General features: G+C 44.8%; 1 protein-coding gene across 1 annotated transcript in view; it reads left to right on the top strand.

Annotated features, from left to right (window-relative positions):
* The window catches only part of SH3GLB1 (SH3 domain containing GRB2 like, endophilin B1), a 66,315-nt gene that overhangs the window by 33,069 nt on the left and 14,695 nt on the right, over positions 1–18,551 (top strand). The window contains exons 6-8 of the mRNA XM_040408844.1: positions 10,022–10,111; positions 11,187–11,287; positions 14,545–14,770. Coding sequence (XP_040264778.1) covers positions 10,022–10,111; positions 11,187–11,287; positions 14,545–14,770 — 417 coding nt within the window. The remainder of the gene's footprint in view (positions 1–10,021; positions 10,112–11,186; positions 11,288–14,544; positions 14,771–18,551) is intronic.

Here is an 18,551-nt window from a genome sequence, read left to right as displayed (position 1 = left end):
CACTGAGCCAGAGGTGTACTGGCACACTGAGCCAGAGGTGTACTGGCACACTGAGCCAGAGGTGTACTGGCACACTGAGCCAGAGGTGTACTGGCACACTGAGCCAGAGGTGTACTGGCACACTGAGCCAGAGGTGTACTGGCACACTGAGCCAGAGGTGTACTGGCACACTGAGCCAGAGGTGTACTGGCACACTGAGCCAGAGGTGTACTGGCACACTGAGCCAGAGGTGTACTGGCACACTGAGCCAGAGGTGTACTGGCACACTGAGCCAGAGGTGTACTGGCACACTGAGCCAGAGGTGTACTGGCACACTGAGCCAGAGGTGTACTGGCACACTGAGCCAGAGGTGTACTGGCACACTGAGCCAGAGGTGTACTGGCACACTGAGCCAGAGGTGTACTGGCACACTGAGCCAGAGGTGTACTGGCACACTGAGCCAGAGGTGTACTGGCACACTGAGCCAGAGGTGTACTGGCACACTGAGCCAGAGGTGTACTGGCACACTGAGCCAGAGGTGTACTGGCACACTGAGCCAGAGGTGTACTGGCACACTGAGCCAGAGGTGTACTGGCACACTGAGCCAGAGGTGTACTGGCACACTGAGCCAGAGGTGTACTGGCACACTGAGCCAGAGGTGTACTGGCACACTGAGCCAGAGGTGTACTGGCACACTGAGCCAGAGGTGTACTGGCACACTGAGCCAGAGGTGTACTGGCACACTGAGCCAGAGGTGTACTGGCACACTGAGCCAGAGGTGTACTGGCACACTGCTGATTTCTGCCACCTTCAGCAGTGTGCCAGTATTTGGCATTTAGAAGGATCCTGTAAAATGTCAGGATCATTTCTCTACTGCGATGGCCACATCAGCATTTCAGTCTTTTATCTTTGCTTATCTATAAGCAATGATTTACGTGGCTTTGTGTGTGGTCCCTGTGTAAATGATGACGGGATGACCTCCTTTTTGTTTAGTTATGTTACTTCTAAATCCTTAAGATTTTCCAGCAATGCATTAGAGGTCATACTGATGGAGGTGTATAGTAAGCACACATTCACACGTTGAGGTTCAGGTACACGTGACTCTGCATAACATGGCACTTTGTGGTTATGCCCTTATTAACCACGTGGTATTACAAGTGAAACATGTAAAATAAATGAGTGCCCAGTAGCACCCGCAGTGCAGCCAAACGCAAGCTCTGCTGTTTCCCTAACTCAGAAAAAGCATAACTTGTTGTGCTACGCTGTTTCCGTAGCTCTCGTGCCCGGCAATAGGAGCTACTGAGACAGCAGAGCGCCGGAGCGCTCTGCTGTTTCCTGGCCGGGAGATGGTCGGGATCTCATCTCTCCTTAGTAACCGAGATATGAGACAACCCCTTTAACAGTCTCGCACACAGTTTTGCAGGCAGTTGCACAATCGGTTGATCCATAAACTGCACCGCCATTACCAATCAGTTTGAAAAAATTGACAATTTGCAGTAAACCATGCTGGGGCCACTTGTGTGCGCCGTGCCCACTACATGGGAACGTCTACTGTGTGATCTGTTCATCAGTGTCCTAAAAGTAGATTCTTTGTGATTCCATGTCACACACTACAACCGTTTAAGGCTGTGAACAGCTTCGAGCCAATTTATCTTTGTGATTTTGCGGCTAAAAAAATTATCACTTTTTCAGTTGGTCTTTATTAAAAATGTTCAGTCATTTTATTTTTTTAAATACAATGGTTAAAAATCTGTCTGTTTGCAGAGGATCACTTCTCGGGCCCCTGATCTCTGATCTCTTGACCTCATAAACCCTCATTTAAGCCATATTCTCTTATCAGTTTGGTAAGCCTTTAGCTACACTGAGTGTTTGAGGTTGAGAACTGTGGTGGGCACAGGAGCCCAATGGCTTCCTACCCTGCTGTTCACCCTCATAGGAAACAGGGCACTAGGCTTGAAGTCTGAGGCAGTGTACAGATGACATAGGTACGCAGGCATTTAAGGCCTCTGGCTGGAAGAGACCTGTGGCCTGCACTGCAGGTGTATGGCTGAACCTACTTGTGTAGCCTTACCTGCTGTCCATTTGGTTGGGCCACTTTTAGGTGCTTTCCAGAGCCAATTTAAGTTGCTAGTCCGCCCTTGAGTCCTCCCCTGGACTACTCTGTACACACAACATCCCGTAGAGCAGGGACGCCCAACCTGCAGCTCTCCAGCTGTTGTAGAACTACAATTCCCATCATGCCCTGCTGTAGGCTGATAGCTGTAGGCAGTCTTTGCATGCTGGGAGTTGTAGTTTTCAACAGCTGGAGAGCGACAGGTTGGCCATCCCTGCCGTAGAGCATGCCACATTTGTTGTTCTGTCTGATTCATATAGAATCCATCTGAAAACCCCTTTGTATGCCGCCTTATGAAATCAGGACCGTAAAGGCCTCAAGCACTACAATAGGAACTCTGTGATAAGGTCTTAATTAAAGGGGTTCCCCAATCAGTTAAAGGGAACCTGTTACCAGGATTTTGTGTATAGAGCTGAGGACATGGGTTGCTAGATGGCCACTAGCACATCCGCAATACCTAGTCCCCATAGCTCTGTGTGCTTTTATTGTGTAAAAAAAAAAAAGATTTGATACATATGCAAATTAACCTGAGATGAGTCCTGTCCCTGACTCATCTCACGTACAGGACTCCTCTCAGGTTAATTTGCATTTGTATCAAATCTTTTTTTTTTTTACACAATAAAAGCACACAGAGCTATGGGGACTGGATATTGCGGATGTGCTAGCGGCCCATGTCCTTAGCTCTACACACAAAATCCTGATGACAGGTTCCCTTTTAAAGGCGTATTGCTAGGATTTGCCACCCATCGCTAGCAATATACCACAATTGTATGAGATAAGACAACCCCTTTAACTGATTGGGGAAGAAGGAAATCCTTTGTTACTGTGGACACGGCACAAGCAGTTCCCTCCACTTGCAGCATTTAATCTGCAGAAATGCATATGTTATGAAGTAAGATTTTTATTTTCCTGCATTGACAACCAATGTGTTTGCACAGTTGCAATCTGCGGAAGGTAATGAACATGTCTCCTGCGTACCTGCACTTTGATTGTAATGTCTTTCTCTGCTTCTTGTGTCTTGAACAGATTCTTACTTTACTGTCAATTTTTTTTTTTTTGTCTTTGTATGTGTGCACTTAAGCAATTAAGCACATCCGAGCCTGTGCGGGATGGCGGCTTTATGGTAAATTTCTCTTACATGCTCAGCGTGTTGCATGTAAAGTGGCTGCAGGTTTGTTGGGCTCCCATCTTCATTTGATTTACTGTGCTTTCTCTTGCATTGTATTGGGCCTCGTTCACAGTCTCCTGGAAAATCGTGCAGTTTGAATCACTATCTGAAAAAATTGTAGACCAGATCTATAATGCTCTATTGCCCATACAACCGAAAAGTGCACTGTTTTTTTTTTATTAGTATTTTTTACACAATATGCCAGAACTTGGTATACTCGGTCATCTCGCTTCACTGCAAGAGAACCCACATTCATTGTCCAACCTATAGACAAGTCTCCTCCGTTATAGTCTAGGTTTGTTGTACCGTCCACAGCGTGTGTTTCATAGTCCGTGGGCTATCCCTCTGTTCCATAGACCAACCCTCCCATGTCCGCAGGACAGTACGTCTCAGTGGTAGCACCATTCAGCTTTTGGGGCTCTACAACTTCCTGCATACCTAAGCTGTCAGGGTGGGAGTTGTAGTGTCTCATCTATGGTATGTCGAGCTGTTCACCATGTGTATATCTTTTCTTTTTTCTCGCCGCCGTATAAAATGACTGCACTGCGAGCAGCCAAACTGCAGTATCACTCTCCATTCTTCTATAGGAGGATCTTCACGCTGCCCTGCAGGAGGGACCTGGTGACCCAGACAAGTACTTTTATATGAGTTCCTATGTTCCTAACCGTTCTCAGATGCATCCTACCTCCTTGATACTGCATATGCTTTCCTCTACTTACAGCTACAGAGCCGCTAGAAACGTAATAGTGTCAGTCTGCCAGTTGTGCAGCTTGAATCCTGCTGAAATTCAGCATCTTAAAAAAAAAAAAAAAAATGGTTTAGAAGTCCGTCTTCTGCCAAATGAGTACATTCTGTACAGCGGAGTGAGTGGAGCAATCTATTTTGGCAGGATCTGACTACATAGGATCGGTTCGTAGTCTGTAAGCACGGAGAGACATTGGTCTGTGTAAATACTGTAGACACTTTAAAACTTGGATCAGAATTCGGCTTCAGTTTAGACTGTTACCTCGGAACCGAAGCCGAGTTCAGATCCGAGTTTTATAGTGGTTTTCCACTTTTAAAATCAAATACCGAGGTTATTCAACAAAGTCTCGCGGGACTTCGCGAATGACTGACTTCGCCTCATCGGAGGCCGTACATTTTAATGCTGTATGGAGACGGATCTCCGTTCAGCATTAATCCGAAGTTTTAAGCGAATCGACTTCGGATCTAGGATCCGGAGCTCTCTTCGCTCATCACTAGCTCTGAGCATTGAACTGCCTCTCCCTTCTGCTCTGAGTGTCAGCTGTAGTGGTTTCCTAGTTGGATGCTACAGCTGTCACTCAGAGGAGAGGGGAGCTCAATACGGAGAGCCTTTCACCCCCCCTGGGTACTTGCAGGAGTAGTGCCTGGTCAGAATAAAAGTTCCTATTCACACTACTCCTTATAATAAACTAGCCACAAAATGTATGTTTGTTCTGCTCTTCCCAACCCCTACCTAGTGCTGTCAGCAGTTTTGCTTAGTCAAAGACTCCCTTTAAACAGTGGATGTAGGTGGCTGCAGGCAGAAAGAATTTTATCCTTTTTACCTCTTCTTATTCCGGTTTATTAAAAAAAAACTGCGCTCCCGCCACTGTAAAGGTATATTAAAATAAATTGGCACATTTATTAATATTGGCGTATTATATGCTGGTCTTAATCTAGTCCCGCTAGTGTCAGGTGCACACCTCTTAATTGTGGTGCCTCTGTCTAGGTTCATGAACAAAAATCTGTGCCAGCGAGAGAGCTGGTGTAGATATCCGGTTACCTCTAGATTGTAATCAATGTGTTGGACTGGCTATGGCCGCCCCCACACTTACTACTTCTCTCCCCACTCCAAACACCTTTTGGAAAAGTGGCAAGTGGCGCTCCAAACTCCCTAAAAATTGCTAAATTTAGCACCAACGTGACATGCAATTTTTTTTGTGTTGCACAGGGCTTGATAAATGCCGCCCATAATAATGGACCGATAGATGGTTTCGTTCTGTTCCATTTAAATTCATTCTTTTGATATGCATACAATGTTTTCCGGTTTACATTGCTTACCAAAAGGCAACTTTGTAAAAGCTTTTGATTCATACTTAGATTTGGATTTCCTTGGAGTCCCCTTGTAGCATAATACAGGGTGAGGCAAAAGTCTGGACACACCCGTTAACTGGTGCCATTTGTAGAGAACTGACTACCAATATGTGAAACTATGAATTGGGAGGGCGGCTGGGTTATTTGGTGGAGGAAACATTTTGAAATCCGCCATATTGATTTCAGCTCAGGTTTTCCAATGGGATGGGGTTGGGTGATGTATCACCCTTGGCTAGAATTTACACAAACTCACTGGGAGTGTCAGTTGAGACCTAGCTTTACCTGTTTACCAGTTAAGCGAGGTCAGAGTTTCCGAAAATGCTTCACATGACACATTCAGTGTGTCCACCATTCTGCCGGATGCACATGGTTAAACATTTTAAAGGGGCTGTCTCACTTCAGTAAGTGGCATTTATCATGAAGAGGAAGTTAATACAAGGCACTTACTAATGTATGATTATTATCCATATAGCTTGCTTTGCTGGCTGGATTCCTTTTTCCATCACATTATACACTGCTTGTTTCCATGGTTACAGACCACCCTGCAATCCATCAGTGGTGGTCGTGCTTGCATAATATAGGAAAAAGCACCAGCCTATGTGTGCTCCCATGGTCCCGGCCACCAGAGAGGCTGACGCTATTTCCTATAGTGTGCAAGCACGACCACCACTGATGGATTGCAGGGTGGTCTGTAACCATGGAAACGAGTAGTGTATAATGTGATGGCAAAATGAATCTAGCCAGCAAAGGAAGCAATATGGATAATAACAATACATTAGTAAGTGCCTTGTATTAACTTCCTCTACAAAGTAAATGTCATTTTGTTGAAGTGAGACAACCACTTTAAAAGAGATGTCCGAGATTTTGATGCTGATGACCTATCCTTTTCATTGGGGGTGCAGCACCCAGGACCCCTGCTGATCATCTGTAAGTGCCGTATCCTTCTACGTGCTTACTAAGCACAGCGCCGTACATTGTATAGCGGCTGCACTTGGTATCGCAGCCCAGTCTCATTCACTTCAATGGGTCTGAGCTGCGCCTAGGCCATATGACCAATTTACCGTGTCGTCACTGGCCTAGGAAAAACGATGAGAAGTCTGTGGCGCTACTGTGAGCGCCAGTGCTTTCTCACACAGCTAGTTGGTGGGGGTCCCGGGTGTCGGACCCCACCAACAAGATACTAATGACCTATTCTGAGGATAGGTCATCAGTATTAAAATCTCGGAAAACCCCTTTAATCCAGTCTTCGTGAACATGCTGAAGAACTTCAGGTGCTACCACTTCACATCACTGTTGGGTTCGCCATTTTAGGGGAGCCTTATTGCAGCTGAAAATCTTTCCTCCACCAAATAATGCAGCCTCCCTCCCAATTAATATTGGAATCAAATTTCTACAAATTACACCAGTTGAAAGAGTGTGAATTTAGGGGAGCAGAATATGTTGGTATTATACATTAAATTGTCTTTCGTGTTTTTCATGCTGGTCAGATGTGGACTGATGAAGTGACCCAGGTGAGTATATATTGTGCTCCTTCACTTAGGACTGGTAGCCATCTTCTTTATAGCCATCTATGGGACTGGTGGGATGTGATAGACTCCCTCAGCTCTTCTTCATATAGGTGAATTCACTTGAACCTTAGGACATCCAATCTTTTCCTCATGGAGGCAAATTGGGTAAAAGAAGACCTTCTCGCTGCTTATTACCCACCGATTACATTCTGTTGTAGAAAACGGTTTTACAGATGATAAAATGTGTTTTCACATTGTTTTCTTCCCCAGAATAGGGAAATACCAGTCCTCAGCTCTGGAAATTCTGCTGAGTGAAGACTTGTTTTTCTTGGTTATTGCACTTTTGTATTGGAAATTTGCCATTTATTCAGTGACTAAACATAAGAAAAGCATAAACAAGTGACACCAATTACAGAAAGCTGGCACCAATGTATGCTCAACAGGTAGTGCCAATATTCTGTTTATCATAACTCCTGATCAGTAGAATAAAGACCTTCTAAGCAGACCTGGAAAACCATATTTTTCTCATTTTATGCAAGGCAGTTATCATAATGACAACTTACAGTCTTCAAGTAAACTACTCGTAATGTGTTTCTCGCTAATACGTCATTGACAATGGCACTGTTAATTACTGGTATTGGTGGAACAGACTCTAAAGGCCTCTTTTCTTGGGCCAACTAAGCAGGCAGTTATCGGGATTGAACCATTGCCTACTAGTCTGAGAAGGTGATAGCTGCATTTACATGCAGTAGTCACCTCCTCTGTATGGAGACAAGCAATTGTGCAGCGTGCCGGTCCGCAGGGGAGAACACGTGAGGTTCACGGTGGGCCGAAGAGTACAAACAGTTCATCGGTTACTCACGGTTTAGCAGACGCCTCCCTGGGCTAGCAGTGCAGTGAAGGGGAGAACAGCACTGGATTCTCCGGGGCACACTCTATTACAGGGGACACCGGCCAGGTGGTGATCGAGGCACCCTTGATGGTGATTGGGTTTTTGAGTGCTTGTGCGGCTGGGCCCCTGACTTAGGTAATGTCGTGACGCCAGCACCTTGGTGGTACAAAATGATGAGTGGTGGTAGTATGGAGATAGAAGAATGAGGCAGAGTTGAATCCAACTGAGAACTTTACTATAAACAGGGTCTTGACAACAGTTTACATCCAGTTATGAAACAGTCTCTTATAAACATGCAGGTTGGATGTGATGAATCCCAGTTACAGGCTGTACATGTAGTTATGTCTCAGGCTATAGTAGCTAGTTATGTACTCGCTGATATTCAGCTCTTTGCCTTGCTTCAGTCTCAGTGGAGGTAGTTCAAGTCTTAATCTTCTACACACAAGTGATGCAACAGAAATCTTATCTGTCCTTAAAATAACGGTTAGGCTGCCGGGAGCTAATAAATCCTTCACCTTGATACAAAGGCGCCTAGAATAATGGCTTTGTCCTTCCTTTGTCTTTTCCAAAATCAACTTGGTAAAATCCACTTGACACTCCGGAAGAGTAGACGATAGAATACAGACTTCACCTCTGGCTATTTTCCTGACTTGACACTGAGATATAATTGGCTCCTCTGGGCCGTGGAGCCCAAGAGAGCGCTGAGAGGAAAGGGGACCTCTCCATCCCCCTAGCTCCTCACTCCATCTCCTTCTTCCTCCACACACTCTAAACAACTCACTGAACTGTGGTGCTACCCCCATCTAGTGGTGAAATGTGTGCAGTGCACCTGACAGCCTGGTAACAGGGATTTCGCATAAGAATAAAATACAGCATGATATAACATATGACATAACAAGCTTTTGCAGTGTCCACGTACACTGGTGGGACGCTGCAATTGCACATAGCAATTATCGGGAAGAGACGTTCCTAGGAATGCCCTTTGAGGTAATTGCCCCCATCAAAAGCCAGTGCAAAGGGGTTATCCAAGACTATAACGGACCACCCAGAATGGCCAATCCGCTGTGATAATCACACTTACCTGGTCCCTGCACTGGGTTATATCTCCATTGCTCCCTGGCCAGCTCTTCATCTCCCTGCTGTGTGAAATCCTGTTGACAAGGGGGGCACATGACCACTGCAGCCAGTCATTGGGTGCAGCGGGCACCTGCTCCCCTTGCATCACAGGTAACACAAGGGGAGCAGGTCACCGATGCAGCAGTCAAGCAAACCCCCCAACCCACCAGCAGGGACATGATGATCTGGCTGTGGCGCTATGGAGACTGAATCCAGCGGGAAGGACCAAGTAAGTATGATCACCCCCTTGGGTCTGCCACTCAGGGAAGTCTGTTAGTTTTGGATACCCCCTTGCTCTCGTAGCAACAGCTAGAGTAGGCATTGCAGCTTATCGCACATCTCTCGAAGCGTCATAGGCAGACAACAATGACACTGGGTACCCAGCATAATGAAGGCATAATGGGTGGGACAGGAGCTGATGATGACCCAGAAGCATCGGTGCTCATGATATCTGGGAGGAATGTCCATAACACAGTGATAGTAAAGCTTGGGCAACACAGCAACTGAGGCTCACATAGAAATCTGAGGCTTCTGTATCTTCTCGTGTCACCAAAACTGCGGCAACGTTGTATTTAGCAATGCTTCAGCATAGGAAAAACATTGAGAGACTGGGGTTAAAAAAAAAAAAACTCCATCAAAAGATGGCATGTTGTATAAGGCTCAAGCTGGTGAGATGCTGGCACACAGGTCGCTGGATAACCATGATAATTACCTATGACAAAGAAATTGGAAGCCAACTTCCTGCAAATAGTGAGTGAAGAAGACGTAGCAGAGCAGATGTGGATTGTATAACTAGATGCGTTGCGTAACTAGCAGAGAAAAGTGTTGTGATTTACTAGGCGTCTGTGGTCGGTGTGCCCAACCCCCACCACAGGCGCGTAAGCCACTGGAAATAAAACATTTGAGTATGTGAAAAAGAAGGGAAGCTCCCATGTTTACTGTTCCCTCAGAAAACCACAGACGTAGGCCGCACGTCCTGATGTGAGCCGTGGTTAGTGGGAGCAGGACACGGGTCGTCACATCTTGTGCAAGTTAACTAGCAGAGAACATAACGTAATTGGATGCTGTGTGCCCATGACTACTGGGGCCGTCTGCCTTTGGAAAAATACACACGAGACATGTTTCTAATGGCGGTTTTCTTTCTCAAGGCTGAACAGGAAGTGAGAATAACGCAAAGTGAATTTGACCGGCAAGCTGAGATTACACGTCTGCTGCTAGAAGGCATAAGCAGTACACATGTAAGTATCCCCTGACCTGGACTTACAGAGGAATGTCAGCCACTGGCGTAAGAAGACCAACACATATCTTTACAATAATACATGCTAATAATTGAAAAATGATAGATATAACCCTTCCCCAGCTGATCGGGCTGAGCAGGGTTCGTCAAACAGGACAGGACTGTACCGTCTTGCAGGAGTCCAGAGGGGAACCACTACTGAAGGCCACCTCTCAGGCCGGAATGGAGCTAGAGTCACAATCTAAAATTTTGAACAAGGTTGAAGTGAAAGCTACATATGCTAACTCAGCTTGTTGGGAGGAGGACGAATGGGACAAGAAGGGAGAGGAGGAGAATCCAGATCTAAGGGCAAAGGGATGACCTTAACCTTTCATGTTATCTCTGTACCTCACTCTGATTCTCAGCTATCTGGGAGGGAGAGGGGTCTTTTTATTTTATTTTTAACTTTTTTCAAAAAAAAAGTTTGTATTATTGAAAAAATCAGCGCAGATTGGAAACAATGGGTTAGGAAATGGATGCAGTTTATGCAAGGATATCTGTGCGGAGTGCGTGCCTAAATCCACATTTTATGAACGTACCCTTACAGGGACGATTCTCTATGGAGCCTGTAAACTTGCCAACAATAGGAAACTTTGGTTACCACCAGAATTTTCCTTTAAGGGTAAATGTACACGTTCAGGATTTGTGTGGAGAATCTGCATCAATTGGTGTGGATTTACATTTCCTCTCCTCATTGAAGTGAATGGAGAAAATCCGGTCAGGAAAAATTTAAATAATTTGACATGCTGTGGATTTTAAAATTCACACTGCAAGTCAAAATCCGCGCAGGAAAGAATCTGCATCATGTACATGAGAATTTCAAATTCTCATAGAATACAATGTACATGACCTATGGTGCGGATTTTTCGCACGCGATCCTGATTTTGTGCGTTTATATAAAATATATTGTCATGTTCTTCTGTCTGTCTTTCTTGGATCCTCGTGTAGGCCGTAGTTGATCTTGCAGCCATGCTTGTCTTGTTAGCTTCTCTTTGAGAGGATAATATGATATTATAATGCATTGTATTCCCATAAAGGCACATCATTTGCGTTGTCTGAATGACTTTGTGGAAGCCCAGATGACCTATTTCGCCCAATGCTATCAGTATATGCTGGATCTTCAGAAACAGCTTGGCAGGTAAGTACCAGTGGTGTGAATGTGGTATTTTGTGTATGTGGCTCAGTGCTGATCTCCACTTTCAGTATAATCTTAAACAGAATTGGCCACTGAGACAGACCCCTTTTAAAGGAGTTCTCCAGGAATTAAGAAAATGAAAATACGTAAATATTATTTTATTATTAATATATTCCCAAATACCTTTCATTAGTTATAATGGCTCGTTTTCTCTGGGGAGCAATCATTAGGAGAAATAAAGTGGCCGCCATCCTATTAGAACACACAAAACCTGTCCTAATCACACAGGAAGACAAGTTACTTCACAACACTGAGCTAAAGACCTGCCTCATCCTCCTCTCCTCTCTGCTCTTATTGGCAGGGATCATGGTCCTGAATACAGTTTAATATGATCTTCAGCCGAATCTCTGTAGGGATGATGTGTCCTGCTGTGTGAGTAGGACAGGTTTTGTGTGTACTAGTAGGACGGCGGCCATTTTATTTCTCCTAATGATTGCTTCCCAGACAAATCGAGCCATTATAACTAATGGAAGGTATTTGGGAACATATTTTATAATAAAGTAATATTTAGGTATTTTCATTTTCTTAATTAAGTGAATCTGTCCTTACAATATGCTGCCCTCCATTAGGTAATTTGTATTTAAAGGGGTTTTCTCATCTCAGACAATGGGGGCATATAGCTAGGATATGCCCCGATTTGTCTTATAGGTGCGGGTGGGACCCACACCTATATCGAGAACGGAGCCCCGAAAGTGAAGGAGGGCGCACTGCGCATACGCAGCCGCCCTCTATTCATTTCTATGGGGCCGCCAAAAATAGCCGAGCGCTGGCTCGGCTATTGCCGTCTGCCCCATAGAAATGAATGGGAACATGGGCCGCGCATGCGCGGCACGCTCCCATTCACTTCTATGGGAGAAGTGGGGATTAGCGCTTGGTGGTGGACGGAAGCAGGGAAATCTAGGGTCCTCCAGCCACAGTGCTCCCCGCTCCGTTCTCTGACCCGCACCTATCAGACAATGGGGGCATATCCTAGCGATATGCCCCCATTGTCTAAGATGGGAATACTCCTTTAAGTGCATGGCATCTTGGAAAATGGCACAAACAATATAAAGATCTTTAATATTGCAGCATACATATGTGTCTGTAATATTCATGAGCCCTGCCCCCACCGGCTACCACTTCCCTGTGTACCGTAGTATAACCCTTTGGCCCATAGAGATGTGTGAACCTGTTCTGCTTTTACTTGTGAGGCATTTCCTGAACAGGATGTGAACGTAACTCGTATGTCTGCATGTTTTTCTTCCGTCAGTTGGCACAGATGCCCAGTGAACATGCACGTCCTGATATATTGCCCTTAGCTAGGTCATCATCGTATGCATTCTCTGAGATACACACGCTAGCTGGTGCTGCTGCCCACTGAACACCCGTTTAGGGCGATGTGATCATATTCATGGAACCTCTCATACTAGTGATGGTGCCCTTAAGAGTTGCGCATAAATAGGGAAGGGTTGTCAAACCTCTGCATTCTGCTAGACCTGCAAAGGGAAAATGACTTACCTGCTTCCCGGCACCAGCTCCCAGTTCAGCACTGGTAATTGGAATGCCGTTCACCTCACTTTGGAGGGCCCTGAGGCATCTGTTAATTTATTTTTAAAAAAATTGTATACGTTTAAACTGATGGCAAAAAAACATGATGTGAATCCAGCCTTACTGCTGCCATCCCCACAGGTGGACGTAGACATTGTGGCCATGGATCATCCCGTGCATGGCACTAGTCTCTCCAGTGCACTGTATGTGACCTGCGCTAATAATTCGAACATAGAAATCCAAGGAAAGCGCGTTCGTTTTTCCTCATGGGCTCCCCGTACGTTCACACAGATAATCACTGAAATCAAATCTTCGATGCTTCCCACATTTCCGATCTCCTATGTTCCTTTCCAGAAACACAAAAGAGAGGATTCAATCTTGTGTGAATGTATGAGGAATAACGGAATATTCCCTCTTTCCTTGGATTTCTATGTTTGAGTTATTGGCACCATGGATCTAAATATTTGAATATTGGTGTGGTGAAGGTACCTACTTCAAGTGATCCTGCAGTTCTGAGCTATTGGACTCTGGACATTTAGCTGCTAGGTTTCGATGCAGTCTTCCCCAACCAGGGGGAATATCTGCAAAAGGGTCCATTCACACGTCCGTAAGTGTTGGCCCACTATAATAGAAAATGGCTATTCTTGTACGCTATTGTGGACAAGAATAGGACATGTATTTTTTTTTTTGCGCAGCCGAGGAACGGTATGCATCTTTTCCGGCCCCATTGAAAATAAATGGGTCCGCACCCATTCCGCATAATTGCGGAACGGATCCGGACCATTCATACGGACATCTGAATGGAGCCTTAGGGTCCATTCACTTGTTCGCGGTGTATTGCGGATCCGCAATACACCAGGCCGCACATGGTCAGCGCTAAATAGAGAAGTCCTATTCTTCTCCACAGCTGCGGACAAGAATAGGACATGTTCTCTTTTCTTGCGGAGCTGCAGACTGGAAGTTTGGGGCCGCGCTCCGGAAATGCGGATACGGAGAGCACATAGTGTGCTCTCAGCATCCATTCCGTCCCCATATTTATTTATTTTCTGCACTTATATAGCACTGCTATATTTCACAGCACTTTACAGACATTAGCATCCAACTGTGCCCAATGGGGCTCACAATCTAAGGTCCCTATCAGTAAGTATTTGGAGTGTGGGAGGAAACCCACGCAAACACGGGGAGAACATGCAATCTCCATGCAGATGTTATCCTTGGTCGGATTTGAACCTAGGACCCCAGCGCTGCAAGGCATTAGTGCTAACCACTGAGCCACCGTGCTGCCCATAGAGAATGAATGGGTCCGCACAATTTGCAGAACGGATGCGGACCACACTTGCGGACGTGTGAATGGAGCCTTAATAAAAGAGAATATTGTTATTGTTTATATAAAAAAAAGTTCTAAGGTTAAAAACAAATTTAAAAAGTCTCTAGTTACCAAACAAAACCTTTAAAGTAACAGGGTTGGAAGGGGTCCGCCCCAGTGTGCAGTATAATACAGGTGCAGTGAAGGAGACGTCAGGAGAAGTAAGGGCCATCATTTTCTTTAATGGTAACAGCGCTTGTCAACAAGTGAAACAATAGAAATGATTTTTGAAGTAAAATGTCGTTATTGGTGCAGCAGGTTCAGTAGCCACTTTATTTATATATATATATATATTTTTTTTTTTCAGCTTTCCATCAACTTTTGCATCGAACAATAATCAGTCGTCCCTAACGACTATGCAAAGTGCTTCTCTCCCGTCAGTCTCTGCCTCCGCTCCATTACCTGCTGCAAGCAATTCTGTGGTTACATCAGGCTTCAGCGAGCTGAAAGCTGCGAGTGGCAGTAGAAGGGCCAGAGTTCTGTATGATTACGACGCAGCAAACAGCAGTGAACTATCACTGCTTGCAGATGAGGTAATTATGTCTGATGAGAAGACGGGTCACACTGACACCTAGGTAATCCATCATCCTTATAAAACCCTGGGTAATAGAAGCCAGGATTGGAGAAACCGGTCTCTTTCATTGATTTTCTGCTTGTGCCGGTGTCTTCAGTGTAAAACATTTATTTCACGTTTTTATATAGCGACAACTTATTTTGCCCTGTTGTATGGCGAATCTCTCCAATCACTTCCTGTCCTTTGCGGGGCTAAGGGCTCTTTCACACTTGCGTTGTTTTGTTCCGGCATAGAGTTCCGTCGTCGGGGCTCCATGCCGGAAGAATCCTGATCAGGATTATCCCCATGCATTCTGAATGGAGAGAAATCCGTTCAGGATGCATCAGGATGTCTTCAGTTCCGGAACGGAACGTTTTTTGGCCGGAGAAAATACTGCAGCATGCTGCGCTTTTTGCTCCGGCCAAAAATCCGGAACACTTGCCGCAATGTCGGATCCGGAATTAATGCCCATTGAAAGGCATTAATCCGGATCCGGCCTTAACCACCTCAGCCCCCAGTGCTTAAACACCCTGAAAGACCAGGCCACTTTTTACACTTCTGCACTACACTACTTTCACCGTTTATTGCTCGGTCATGCAACTTACCACCCAAATGAATTTTACCTCCTTTTCTTCTCACTAATAGAGCTTTCATTTGGTGGTATTTCATTGCTGCTGACATTTTTACTTTTTTTTGTTATTAATCGAAATTTAACGATTTTTTGGCAAAAAAATGACATTTTTCACTTTCAGTGAAAAAAAAACGAGATCCATATAGAAATTTTGCTCTAAATTTATTGTTCTACATGTCTTTGATAAAAAAAAATGTTTGGGTAAAAAAAAAATGGTTTGGGTAAAAGTTATAGCGTTTGCAAACTATGGTACAAAAATGTGAATTTCCGCTTTTTGAAGCAGCTCTGACTTTCTGAGCACCTGTCATGTTTCCTGAGGTTCTACAATGCCCAGACAGTACAAACACCCCACAAATGACCCCATTTCGGAAAGTACACACCCTAAGGTATTCGCTGATGGGCATAGTGAGTTCATAGAACTTTTTATTTTTTGTCACAAGTTAGCGGAAAATGATGATTTTTTTTTTTTTTTTTCTTTCAAAGTCTCATATTCCACTAACTTGTGACAAAAAATAAAAACTTCTATGAACTCACTATGCCCATCACGAAATACCTTGGGGTCTCTTCTTTCCAAAATGGGGTCACTTGTGGGGTAGTTATACTGCCCTGGCATTTTAGGGGCCCAAATGTGTGGTAAGGAGTTTGAAATCAAATTCTGTAAAAAATGACCTGTGAAATCCGAAAGGTGCTCTTTGGAATATGGGCCCCTTTGCCCACCTAGGCTGCAAAAAAGTGTCACACATCTGGTATCTCCGTACTCAGGGGAAGGTGGGGAATGTGTTTTGGGGTGTCTTTTTACATATACCCATGCTGGGTGAGATAAATATCTTGGTCAAATGCCAACTTTGTATAAAAAAATGGGAAAAGTTGTCTTTTGCCAAGATATTTCTCTCACCCAGCATGGGTATATGTAAAATGACACCCCAAAACACATTCCCCACCTTCTCCTGAGTACGGCAATACCAGATGTGTGACACTTTTTTGCAGCCTAGGTGGGCAAAGGGGCCCATATTCCAAAGAGCACCTTTCGGATTTCACTGGTCATTTTTTACAGAATTTGATTTTAAACTCCTTACCACACATTTGGGCCCCTAGAATGCCAGGGCAGTATAACTACCCCACAAGTGACCCCATTTTGGAAAGAAGAGACCCCAAGGTATTCGCTGATGGGCATAGTGAGTTCATGGAAGTTTTTATTTTTTGTCACAAGTTAGTGGAATATGAGACTTTGTATGAAAAAAAAAAATATATAAAAAAATTATCATTTTCCACTAACTTGTGACAAAAAATAAAAAATTCTAGGAACTCGCCATGCCCCTCACGGAATACCTTGGGGTGTCTTCTTTCCAAAATGGGGTCACTTGTGGGGTAGTTATACTGCCCTGGCATTTTCCAGGGGCCCTAATGTGTGGTAAGTAGGTAAATGACCTGTGAAATCCTAAAGGTGCTCTTTGGAATATGGGCCCCTTTGCCCACCTAGGCTGCAAAAAAGTGTCACACGTGGTATCGCCGTATTCAGGAGAAGTTGGGGAATGTGTTTTGGGGTGTCATTTTACATATACCCTTGCTGGGTGAGAGAAATATCTTGGCAAAAGACAACTTTTCCCATTTTCTTATACAAAGTTGGCATTTGACCAAGATATTTCTCTCACCCAGCATGGGTATATGTAAAATGACACCCCAAAACACATTCCCCAACTTCTCCTGAGTACGGCGATACCAGATGTGTGACACTTTTTTGCAGCCTAGATGCGCAAAGGTGCCCAAATTCCTTTTAGGAGGGCATTTTTAGACATTTGGATACCAGACTTCTTCTCACGCTTTGGGGCCCCTAGAATGCCAGGGCAGTATAAATACCCCACATGTGACCCCATTTTGGAAAGAAGACACCCCAAGGTATTCAATGAGGGGCATGGCGAGTTCATAGAAATTTTTTTTTTTTGGCACAAGTTAGCGGAAATTGATATTTTTAATTTTTTTCTCACAAAGTCTCCCGTTCCGCTAACTTGGGACAAAAATTTCAATCTTTCATGGACTCAATATGGCCCTCACGGAATACCTGGGGGTGTCTTCTTTCCGAAATGGGGTCACATGTGGGGTATTTATACTGCCCTGGCATTCTAGGGGCCCTAAAGCGTGAGAAGAAGTCTGGAATATAAATGTCTAAAAAATTTTACGCATTTGGTTTCCGTGAGGGGTATGGTGAGTTCATGTGAGATTTTATTTTTTGACACAAGTTAGTGGAATATGAGACTTTGTGAGAAAAAAATAAAAAAAAAAATTCCGCTAACTTGGGCCAAAAAAATGTCTGAATGGAGCCTTACAGGGGGGTGATCAATGACAGGGGTGGTGATCAATGACAGGGGGGTGATCAGGAAGTCTATATGGGGTGATAACCACAGTCATTGATCACGCCCCTGTAAGGCTTCATTCAGACGTCCGGATGCGTTTTGCGGATCGGATCCATCTATCAGTGCATCCGTAAAAATCATGCGGACATCTGAATGGAGCTTTACAGGGGGTTGATCAATGACAGGGGTGTAATCAATGACAGGTGGGTGATCAGGGAGTCTATATGGGGTGATAACCACAGTCATTGATCACGCCCCTGTAAGGCTTCATTCAGACGTCCGTATGCGTTTTGCGGATCGGATCCATCTATCAGTGCATCCGTAAAAATCATGCGGACATCTGAATGGAGCTTTACAGGGGGGTGATCAGGGAGTCTATATGGGGTGATCACCACAGTCATTGATCATGCCCCTGTAAGGCTTCATTCAGACGTCCGGATGCGTTTTGCGGATCCGATCCATCTATCAGTGCATCCGTAAAAATCATGCGGACATCTGAATGGAGCTTTACAGGGGGGTAATCAATGACAGGGGGGTAATCAATGACAGGGGGGTGATCAGGGAGTCTATATGGGGTGATCACCACAGTCATTGATCACGCCCCTGTAAGGCTTCATTCAGACGTCCGGATGCGTTTTGCGGATCCGATCCATCTATCAGTGGATCCGTAAAAATCATGCGGACATCTGAATGGAGCTTTACAGGGGGTTGATCAATGACAGGGGGGTAATCAATGACAGGGGGGTGATCAGGGAGTCTATATGGGGTGATCAGGGGCT

Source organism: Bufo bufo, chromosome 9 (assembly GCF_905171765.1).
Source record: "Bufo bufo chromosome 9, aBufBuf1.1, whole genome shotgun sequence".
Classification (NCBI taxonomy): Eukaryota; Metazoa; Chordata; class Amphibia; order Anura; family Bufonidae; genus Bufo; species Bufo bufo.
The sequence above is the reverse complement of the archived record's forward strand: the minus strand, read 5'-3'. Positions and strand labels throughout refer to the sequence as shown.